Below are 11,873 nucleotides of genomic sequence, written 5' to 3'. Positions count from 1 at the left end.
ATTTATGAGTCCTACCAGCAAAGCAGAGCTACAGCTTTTGTTGAAGCACGTTTTTATTGAAAAGCAATTAAAATCATGCGTGCTGTGCATTATTGAATTATGTCAAGCGAAAGTGTGATGCAAAAGGTACTGCGATTGCTAGCCCGCTGTGGTATGCCACATACATATGTATGTTTATGCTTTGAGTGCGTTATGTATGTGGTGTCTACTTGAATACCTGTGTGCAGCCTTTATTTATTGTTGACTTTCTCTGGTACCTTGCACTTTTTTACCTATAAAAATTCGACTGTGGCACATATGTATGTATTGCATTGTTGATAAGTTAATAAATATTTATTGACTTTACATTTTCAAGTAATCGAAACGCATGTGGAGGTAAGCATGGGCTTTATTTTTAAAATTGCGAATAAAAACATATTAAAATACTTGTATAGGAAAAAACAAGCAGATGTATTTAAATGTTTAACATAAAATAGGAAATATATTTCTTTGGGTGATATTCAAAGAAATTTGATCTACCTTTCTGTGTAGGTTAAAAATTTTCCATGCATTTTCACAACATATGTACATTTAGGGGTGCGCTACTAACACTAACAGATAACTAGATGGCACTGTCGACTCTTTAAAGCTTGTGGCTACATTCTCATTTCTTCATGATGAAACAGCAACACTGATAAGGCAGATGATAGATTTTCAAACGAAGTATTAGCATTCACTTCATTGGTGACCCCTAAAAAGAAGTGATCAGAGGAAATGTAACAGAACTGCAGAGTTCACCCGCTGATCGCTCTCCTACAGTCAAACCGTGCGATTCGGACTTTTACTGAACTATCGACCACAGCTTCAACGGCGCTGTCTAACTATGTTAAGAATAAAATTACTACCCTTCCGGATGGACTACGCTGTAATGTGGTTCATGTACTATATAAGTAGAGGCAGCACTCGAAGTACCACAAATCCGCTGCAACGAACTTCCATATCGCTATGTACGAGATACTTACTGCATCTGGATGAGGCTACCCAACCCTTTGTAATCGATATAATTACGTCGCCACGTACTGAGGGTAAGTATCGGGTATGCCAACCCGCAAACCATCTCAGCCTTCACTGTAAAGTCATACTGGTCATAACCCTGTGCAACAACATGAAAAGAATTCGCTATTATCACTATTACTACTATCTTTGATGAAAGCTAACTATATTTGTATGGCGATGGCCATTGTAACTTATAACTAACTACTTTTGGACTTAAAATATCCATAAGAAAATAAATATTTTTTTCGTTTTTTATTTTTTTATTTATTTAGTGTGTTTAACATTACATATTTGTTAACATATTCTGCTGTAGGTGATCTCATATTCAAATTCCTTCAGACATAACACCAAAATGGTAATATAAAATTACGATCTGCATTTTATTTTATTGTTAAATACAGAAAGAAAGTGTATTCAAATTAAAATTTGTATGTGGATATTTAAATAAAAACTTACTTTTCAACTAGTTTCAAGTTAGCTTGTTTTAGTTAACTAAAAGTTATATATTTTATCAAAATACCGGAAAAAAATCCAACTTCAAGTGGGTTATTTTTTATCACTTGCTATTTTTTTCTACTGGGTTAGTATGACTCACACCTTGAAAACTGTTCCAAAACTCTCAGATATCGCAAAAAGACTATGCAAGCGTTTTCTTCCTCCCCTCAACACTATAAAAAGGCAAAATAGTTCCTCAAACACTCATAGGTGATAAGCTTTTGTGCTTTATTGTAAGTGAAAACTATTATTTCCTGTTGATCCAAGCGTTACAACATCCAACACATTTCATGTGTACAATGCACAAACACTCAACTATCAAAAAATCAACCACTAACTTTATAAATTATCGCGCTTGTAACATAATGTCAATTTCTTTGAATTTAACGTCTATAATTAACGCGTCTGTAAGTGGCAAGTTTGACAGAGTTAGTGTGGCATGCAACCCCTTTAAAAATTGTGGTGAAAACTATCAAAAAGTGGTAAGAAATTTAATTGGCGTTAAGAACTTAGAGTGTGCTCATACATTTGTATGTACCTAAGTATACATAGTACATAGAAAGCAAAGTTGCAATTAAGGGCTTAAATAAAAAATTCAGAGTGCGATATAATCAGTACTAAAATATTATTTGAACAATTTCATATCAACATATATGTATGTATGTATGTTAATCCCAAGCCATAGAGACCAATCAATCACCAAAATGCCCACATACGTATTGTTGTTTGCTTAGCAAAAATTCCACATACACACTACATTCATCTACAATAGGGGACTTTCTTAAGCCTCTTTTCCCAAAGCTTCCAATTTGCTTACACACTTCCTCCATTCACAAAAGATCAAAGCCCACATTTTGTGCGTCTTAACACTTTCTTATAACACTCCTTTCGTCCAATTTGTTTGCAACTATTTCCTTAAGTAAATTGAAATTTGTGGTCGACGAGTAATTAATAGTTTGTGCTAAGAACTTTTGGTAAACGCCACACATTCTCGTTAGAAAATTGACAGTTCCCAAGTGATTTGAAAGCTGTTAGAAGTTTGAGTTGGTTTAAGGAAACGCAGGTTTATAACTTTGCGTGCATAAATATGTATGTATGTAGCTACATACATACGTAGAAGATGGAGGTGGTTAAATTCATTAAAAGTTGAAATTTTTTAAGAAATGTAATGCATTATTTAAAAAGTCACACATGGTTACCCTTAAAATCGTAAAATAATTAATATTATATGACGAAATTAACATGGTTATGGATAAGCTAGATGCATCAACTGAGTACGGATATTATTGGATCAGAAACCTGCTAAGATTCCGTAAGGGCAGTGGGAAGTCTCCATTGTGGGATTCGAAATCAACAATCACGAATTTAAAAACGCAAATAGGGTACTGTGGGATCATGAATTCTGCAAATTTAGACGCATTTTTGTAAGAGCTCCCGTGGGCTACCTTACTCTACTTGATGCCAATATTTCTTCCAACTTATCGCCAGGAAAGCATCCTATTTTCTAGATAATCATCACCCGCCATGGACGGTGAACTCGTTCAAACCCCTCAAGTACCAGGAACCTGACGGCATCATTCCAGCAGAGCTACAAAGCTTTCGTTTAGGTGCCTGGCTCCTATAATGTATGGAAAGTCATGAGGACGGCGTTTAACACTAACTGCAGGAAGAGTAATTATGTTTCAACTTAGGTTTCAGGGGCGAGTTTCTTCTAAATTCCGATATGCCTACATTAAAGGAAGCTGTGTGAAGATCGTACTGCCTAAAATTGTTAAGGAGATGGAGGAAGATTTCTTTAAAAAAAAAGCAGCACTCGACGACGTCTTGTGGAAGGCAATAGTTACATCATTACATAACGTCGTTTGAAACTAGCCCAATATGGCTGCTCCAGAATTATTCTAACAGAATAGAGCAGCGCCTTTATGCAGCACAGAGTCAAGAAAGACACTCCGCAAGATGGCGTCCTTTCATATCTGCTCTGGATAATAGTGGTACACGACTAACTAGAGGAGCTGGAGAAGAGAGGCTATCGGGCATTGGTCTCTGCAGATATCGTGGCACTTATGGATAATGAATACCCAATGATCATATCCAAAAAAAGTGTACATTTCCGAAAGACTGTAGTACTTCCGTGAAATCCTAATATGGAGGAAAAAGTGAGGAAGGAATTAGTTGCCTTTTATTGCTGCATCAATGCCGTTGGTACGCTATTTTCGTGGCTCCATGAGACCATAGTTAAGCTCATAATATTTAACAGAACTCTCATGTAGTGGAATTGGCTAGATTCCTTAGGCATGTATCACAAGCACGTTGGGGTGCCCTTTTTGGTATTAATGGTTAAACTTCCATTCGGCACTAATGGACATACTGATTATATTGCTTGTTGGAATTGCAAAACTGCAATCAGGCCCAAGGAAACTGGATGCCTAAAATTCTAAGTACCTGAATACTCTAAAACATTTCAGTGCTTCGATTTCGTCCTTGATTTCACTGATTACGGCGGCTCTAGAATAGCTACAAGCAGATTTTTCTCAACACGGATTCGCTGAACGTCTATTTGGCAGAGTGTAATTTTTCATTAATAGGTCGACACTTAATTAAAGGTTTGACGAAGAGTTCTTCTGCCAAGCATAAGTAGGTATAGTCAGGAAGTACCTGACCCCTCTTCTTTTCAATTGCTAATTACCACCTACAATAAGCTAATTTAACCTATCCTAACCTAACCTGCTTAAATAAGTCAGATAGGCCTAAGCACTCAAACCGGCCCGTAGCTTGAGAGAATTGGAGCATACGAACACTTATGAACAAACAAACAAGTTCAGTTTGACATCTAAGTAATTAATAATTTATATAATTTTCGCGCCTTAGATTTGATATATCAGTCAGATTGTTCAACAGTTCTGAACTCATGAAATTCCTTCTCCTTCTTCGCGAGCAGATCACATGCACTGCTGCAGTCTTAAGGTTTCAGACTATCGTACGGTCTGCAGCTTATAAAAAATTTGTCAGGGCCACCATATTCTCATATATCTCTATAGTGACATGACCTGTTAACAGCGATATGTTTGAAGTTAATTCTCTTTAGTTCTAAATAATAATTATGTGTCTCGCCTTCTATTTCACTGATCAGGCAATACTCTTGTAAATCTTCGACAGTCAACTATGGCTCTGAATCCGACGGAATAGAACGCCCTTGGATCTGCTTATCTGCCGAATAAAACCAAGTTGTTGCTATATTCACTACATGTTTAACGGGTTCTTGTGTAGTTAACCCTTCAGCTTGAAAGACGATGCAATGGCGAAGCGAAGGGAAAGACTTTTTAAGTCCTATTCTGTTGATGTAGACTTGGAGAGATCTCTTTGATCTGTCAGGATCTGGTATTGATCTCCTATACTTTGTGGGTAAGCAGTGATACGCAGCAGTTTGTATAAACTGGTAAGCTAAAATTATCTTCTCTTATTAGTAGAATGCACTGCATTACTTTCCATACAGGTAGCCCCTTACTCTTAAATCTCCTTCGCTTTGCTATAATATCATATAGTATCCTCTCATTAAGCACTCTGCTTCTGTTGCTGGGGTAACCTAATTCATTTTACTTTTGGAAGAGCAAATGTGATCGACTTTTTGTATGGGCTTTGTCAATGAACCACTACGCCAGTTAACAAGACAGTTTTAAATACAGAACAGTAGTTTGGAGGCGATACTACTATTTCTCCCATCTGCTTCCTTAAAACTGTAGAGAGTTACCGTTGCTGTTTTGGCTTGGTTCTTTGTTAACATATAAAGTAGCCACTGAATGTACTCAGGTATCAGTCGAATTAATAGTATATAATTATCCAGGAAATGCTTTCAAAAAAACTTAAATTAAATGGAAAATCTAAAAAAAATCCAACGAAAAATTCTCACCAATTTCACCAACCAGACTCATTATGCAAATTTCGAGTAGCCAGCTGCATATGTCTTAGCTTCTTCAACGTGGCAACTAGTTAATATTTCTAATTCTTGTTGCCGTCTTCTTTCTCCCTTTCTCTCAAGTCAAGTTTAATTATTTTTAATCACTTATTTATGATGATTAGCAATTTGGCAAAAGCATAAAAAAGCTAACACCCAAAATTCACAAGCAAAATTTACCAAGTAAAGGGTAGATACGAGGGATTGCCTTGCGTTTTGTCTGCTAATTGTATTTCAATGTCCATTTGTGTGCTCTATTTTATATTTCGTAAGAGCAGATGAAACTTTGCAACAAAACATCTTGAGTTTTTCAAAACTTTCTTAGCGCTCTTAAAGTACAATTAAAATGCAATTTACTGCAGCGCAGCAGCACTTTGGGCAGCTGTGTTTGATACGACACGAGAAGTATATATATGCAAAGTAGGTAGGTACCATCTGAAATTTGTCTGGAAGTGTAAATTGTTTGGCCTGCTACTGGCCGGACAACAAGTTTCTTCGCTTTGCGTTTAGTTTTCTACAATTATTGCTTTACCCTCTAATTTAGACCAAGTTCTTCTGCCCTCAAGCACTTTAACCTTGCAGTATTTTATTAATTTAAATATTAACTACTCTTTCTCTATGCACTTTGGCACTAATTTGCATAAGCAAAAAAAAAAACTAACCCTTTCACATTGTGCGGCTGCAGCTTCTTAACTTGGCCAATTTCCATAGTTTACCATTTCGTGTATTAGCCATTGCAGACTTAACAGCTAATATCCGCTCGCTTGGCAGTAGAGGAGCTGAGAGGAAAAGTGAAGTAAAATGAAGAAGTAGAAACCTTTGCTGCATTTCATTAACACTCAGCGCATATTTGGCTTTCACACTTTTCCACACGCCACATGAAAATATTTGTTGCTACTTGCAGTGCACCTAAGTTGCCATTTTCCATGAAAAAAGTTCGAGAGATGCGAATATTTGAAAATTGTAAACTACACTACAAACTTTGTTAGGGATTAAAATGTAAAGTGCAAACAGTGTTACTGCGAAAGTCGACGCCATGGCGTATGCGTAATGTAAGCACTCCAAACCAGTTGGCAGCTGCACTGAATGACCATACAGCTATGTAGCTGCTTTTGCACCACATTGCCACTTACATTTGTGCTCAGCATGCTCTTATCGTCTTGCAATACAGCCGCATTGTGTATGAAATGAATATTTGCAAACTCCTCAGCCCTTTCCACGATTATACCTCCAAAATGTTACCAAGTAACTACTACAATATTTGTTTGTTGGCTTGTTGCAGCATTGTATTGTATTTGTTTACTTTATTGTAAGGGTACATTTGGGTGTTGGAAAACTTTCTGTTCGTATTTGCATAAATTTCTGTTTGGCATTTTTTGTAATCACCTTTGCACACCGTAACTCGATATTGAAATGAACTTTCTGCACTTGGCAGTTGGACATACTAAGACACGTTAGCAAGTTTTCGAAAGTATTCCCAATTTTGGTATTTTTGTTTGTTGAAGTTAGGGAAATGTGGTTCTTAGTAATAGTGTGGGTAGGTTGGTCTCATCTCTAGAAAAGTAATGCACTATGACTGGGGCAGCATTCTGATTAAACGAGTAGCTTTTTACAAACTACGAGGTAAGGCTACAATTTTTTTTCGGTGAAAAAGTGACAAACAAAATATATCACTAAAACCGCGACTAAAGCAGATTGTTTTAAAGCTTACGAAGTGGCAGTTAGTGTATGGCTTAATGCAAACCTTACAACCAGCATGAAAAGTGACAATCCAAATGGAGATTTGAGGTATTGAATCTAGTCCTGACGGTTTCCGTGTGAAATTTGTTTTCAAAATACTACCGAGTATTATTTCAAAAAATTGTTGGTGCACAGTGTGTCTAAATTAAATATTATTAGCTCTGGAACTAACACAACTGGATGTGTACCTATATAGGATGCGGAAAATACAGTCAACATTTGAACTCATTATCAAGAAAAGCCATATTCATAGCTGCAACTCTTTTCGTGAAATATTAAAAGCATAGTTTGAGAAATAAAGCGATGGATTCCAACCGCTTCTCAGAAACTCTGGAAGATACTTTTGGATCGTAAATTCCATATTATGGCGCAAGACCTAAGACATAGCCCCTTTGCGGCTGCAGTTGAGAGTATACCCACAGTAAGGCATATTTGGTTTAAATATCAAAAAATAAAAAATCTTAAAGTGAGTGGACTGAAAGCAACTGAAGCACAAGAATCCCAAGCAGAGGAGCGGAAAAAAGATTTCAACACTCCACCCGATAGATGGTTCGAAATTCGACGGTAAGATAAGAGGGGGCATTTCTTATGAAACCCTCCTCTAAAAATCTCTTATAGGTTACCGGACTATTTCAGCATACTTCAAGCTGAAGTTTCAGGTATCATGGAAGCTGCTGAAAATCTTGGAACCGAAATGATGGAAAGCGACGTCTTCATTTTTAGTGATAGCCAGGCTGCAATCACGCTTTTGCGCTGGACTGTCGCCTATCTCTGCAGGAGAAGGCCAAGCAGAACAGACAACACAGACAACGACTTGTCGAATTTCCAGGCAGACTTGGCCTAAATGGAACCGGAAGCGGTCACTAAGTTTATACTCTTTTAGAAGGGAGGATATGTCTAACATCCTGGGGGCTCTAAGCGGGCACTGTCTAATAGTTAAGCATGCAGAAAAGCTCAGTGCCTTTCCGAATATGTTGCAGAAACTGCAAGGACGACGAAGAAGAGGAAATCGATGGCTGAGTGGAAGATCGACCTATCTCGGCTGCCAGTTCGAAAACGCTCTATCTCAAAAAACTTTTCAAGAACGCCCTATTTCAGAATTTTATTGAAAAACACCCTATCTCAAAATTCGGTTCAAAAATGCCCTATCTCACTTCAAAATGTATTGAAAATATGCTGTTATAGGGCGTTTTTGAATCGGCAGCTGAGATAGGGCATTTTTCAAACGAATTCTGAAATAGAGCGTTCTTGAAAAGTTTTTTGAGATAGAATGTTTTCGAACTGGCTGCCGAGATAGGTCGATCTTCCACTCAGCCATCGAAATAGTCTTGCATCTCTTGTGTAAATTCCCTGCAATGTGTAGAAGTAGGCTGCGTAATCTGGGTTCCTTAGGGAGGTTTCAAATACTGCCGTGGTTCAACAGGGAGTATAAGTCCTCGACCAGACGCCCATTTTGGAGGAAAGCGGCGAGGTAGTACCAATCTACATTTCTTTATAATCGGACGTGAACTATTCGGTAGCAAAAATGGTGCAGCTCGCTGTCAATGACTCACCGATACCGGCGAGGGTTCTCTTTTTCATTAAATTTTCTTCTGTTGTCGGCAGAACCCATCATGTTTGTGCATGTGGCAGTCGGCGCATTGCGGCGGGGTTACAATTTCAGAAAAGTTTGGCCTTTAGTGGCCGTAGTGATATTCCAGTCATCTGGACAATAATACATGAGAAGGAAAACTGTGGCTTTGCTCACTACTGAGCACCACCGCTTCGACCGGGGATCACCGAAGAAATAAAATACTGCAAGGGCCATCTCATCCATAGCGTTATTGCCTCCGGTACTGCGGACAATGCCTGTGGGTACGAAGAGATAAATGCTCTCTCAGGCGAACTCGGATGGGCTGAAAGTGGTGAAGCTGCGAGTCCTGTGTTGAATGGCGAACAAACTATACTATTTACAGTGAAGAGTGTGCCTCCCAAGGAGGGCGCAATAGTCAACATTTTTCAGAATACTTCCTTTGAAAGTTTAAAATTGTAAGGGTGTTTTTAAACTTATTTAGAACTGGGGATGTAAATTTAAAATCTGATATTATTTCGACGATAAACTTCCATTTTCAACCAAGCTGTGTACAAAATTTCGGCTTAGTTTGCATAGTAGATATGAAGCTTTATAATTCAACAAGCAACGCTACTTCTACAAAAAATGCCACCACGGGAAAAAAAACGAAAAATATTTTGCAGCTCAAAATAAAGGCCATGTGTACCTCGCTTAAGTGCCCAACCAGGATAAANATGGGCTGAAAGTGGTGAAGCTGCGAGTCCTGTGTTGAATGGCGAACAAACTATACTATTTACAGTGAAGAGTGTGCCTCCCAAGGAGGGCGCAATAGTCAACATTTTTCAGAAAACTTCCTTTGAAAGTTTAAAATTGTAAGGGTGTTTTTAAACTTATTTAGAACTGGGGATGTAAATTAAAAATCTGATATTATTTCGACGATAAACTTCCATTTTCAACCAAGCTGTGTACAAAATTTCGGCTTAGTTTGCATAGTAGATATGAAGCTTTACAATTCAACAAGCTACGCTACTTCTACAAAAAATGCCACCGCGGGAAAAAAAAACGAAAAATATTTTGCAGCTCAAAATAAAGGCCATGTGTACCTCCCTTAAGTGCCCAACCAGGATAAGTATGTAAAAACCTCAGGAAGTTTGTATTTTCGGCCAAGGTACTAAGATGGATTTTGCAGAGTTTAAATATTAAAAATTGTACTTGATATTTTACTCTTCTTTTTAATTCAACTTTGAAAGTCCATATATCAACACCAGCGCTTGAGTAAGTAAACTTGAAAATAATCTAATTTTTTAATATAAATTCTGTGCCTCATAAATGCTTCTAGTATATATTTCTACCCTGAATAGGAATAGATAAGCTCTCTAAACTCTTTTAAGTAATATTTTTTTATCGCCTACTTGAGCTCATGCACTCTACAGCTCCACATCATGNGATATTTTACTCTTCTTTTTAATTCAACTTTGAAAGTCCATATATCAACATCAGCGCCTAGGTAAGTAAAATTTTAAATAATCTAATTTTTTAATATAAATTCTGTGCCTCATAAATGCTTATAGTATATATGTATTTCTACCCTGAATAGGAATAGATAAGCTCTCTAAACTTTTTTAAGTAATATTTTTTATCGCCAACTTGAGCTCATACTCTTTACAGCTCCACAGCATACAATTCTAATTTTTTCTCCAACACTTCCACCATCTTGCCATTATGTTTGATGGTACGCAGCCACTGTACGTAATCAGAAGGCAGGCGCGTCTCCACAGCGCCTTTCAAAATAGTTTTCAGATACGTTTTCGATGGCTGTCGATCGTAGGGTATCTCCTCGTCTTTTATGCTTCTCACATCTCCTGTTGGTTGTGTTGTTAAATGATAAGCGCGACATTCGATCGGCTTGCAATCGCTAAGAGCTACTACCGATACTGTTATGGGTACGTAAATGCCGTGTGAGACACCTTCTTGACTGAAAATAAATGAAGAATCAAATATTGTTAATAAGTTTTTATTAGATTTGCATTTAGAAGTCGCTTTCTTAAGAACTGTTTTCACCAATCATGATTTCCTTTCAATATTTCAAAATTTTTTTTCTATTTCCTGTTCATATTTTAAACCTTTCAGAACCAAAAGCCAGCTAGTTAGTTAGGTATGCCTTGTTACTAAAAGAGTTAATTATTAATATTTGCCTGTTTATACTCACTCATCTAAATCCTTTAAGTTGCTATTATCAATCTGCCATATAGCTCCATATACACAAGAGCCCTTCTTGGGCACAATTGTTGCCGGCGCTCCAAGCCAAGTACGCGAGCTAGTAAAAAAATCGAGTTGATAATCCTATGGGAATGAAAAGAAAGTGAAATATCAAAACCTAGGTAATATTATGTAATAAACATATCAATTACTTCCAGCTTCCCTGGACCTATCCGCACTGCTGTTGGATTTTGTATGTGTATTCTCTTGGCTAGTAAATTGCTCCCGAAGCCGAAGTAGTAAAACTTTGAAGTCATCTGGAAATACCAAGACGGAATTATTATATTCGGCGTTGACCAAAAAAAAACGGAGAATCCAAAGTAGCGGTCGTAGCAAGCTCTGAAAAATTTTGGCGAGTAATCTCTAAAGATAATAGCAGAGAACATTTAAGAACTTAATAAACTTAATAAAGAACTTAAAAATAATAAAGAACTTCTTAAATGTTCTCTGAATATAGAAGGTGCAAATTTTTTGAACGTAAATTTGTTTGGCTGAANAACAAAATATTTCCGCTCTTGGCTTAAGTTGACGTGTTGAATAACCATTGATGATTTCTTACGGTAAGTTAACTTAAGTTAAGTCTGGACTAACTGAGCTTTAATAATAATAAAGAACTTCTTAAATGTTCTCTGAATAGAGAAGGTGCAAATTCTTTGAACGTAAAATTGTTTGGCTGAGAAATAAATTCATGGAATATCACCACAGCGCGATTAACATTTCAACAAGAGTTAACAGAGAATAGCCATGTCCGTCTGTCCGTCTGTTTGTATGCAATCTAGTCTCTCAGTTTTCGAGATATCCGGATCCAATTTGGTAGGTGGGTGTATTTTTAGAATGTAT

The 11,873-nt window shown here is 37.1% G+C and overlaps 1 protein-coding gene across 1 annotated transcript; it reads right to left on the bottom strand.

The window, feature by feature from the left end:
* Positions 1-10,395: 10,395 nt before the first annotated feature.
* LOC108375783 (gamma-glutamylcyclotransferase-like) lies at positions 10,396-11,290 on the bottom strand. The gene is made up of 3 exons (XM_017631935.1): positions 11,186-11,290; positions 10,984-11,117; positions 10,396-10,749 (listed from the first exon to the last, which is right to left on the bottom strand). Exons 1-3 carry the CDS (start codon positions 11,288-11,290, stop codon positions 10,437-10,439), a joined length of 552 nt encoding a protein of 183 aa, XP_017487424.1. The 3' UTR covers positions 10,396-10,436.
* Positions 11,291-11,873: the final 583 nt, after the last annotated feature.

This window comes from Rhagoletis zephyria, unplaced genomic scaffold, assembly GCF_001687245.7.
Source record: "Rhagoletis zephyria isolate East Lansing unplaced genomic scaffold, Rhagoletis_zephyria_1.1 Rzeph_scaffold_09424, whole genome shotgun sequence".
Classification (NCBI taxonomy): domain Eukaryota; kingdom Metazoa; phylum Arthropoda; class Insecta; order Diptera; family Tephritidae; genus Rhagoletis; species Rhagoletis zephyria.
Note: the sequence above shows the minus strand (reverse complement) of the source record. Positions and strands in the feature narration are given on the sequence as shown.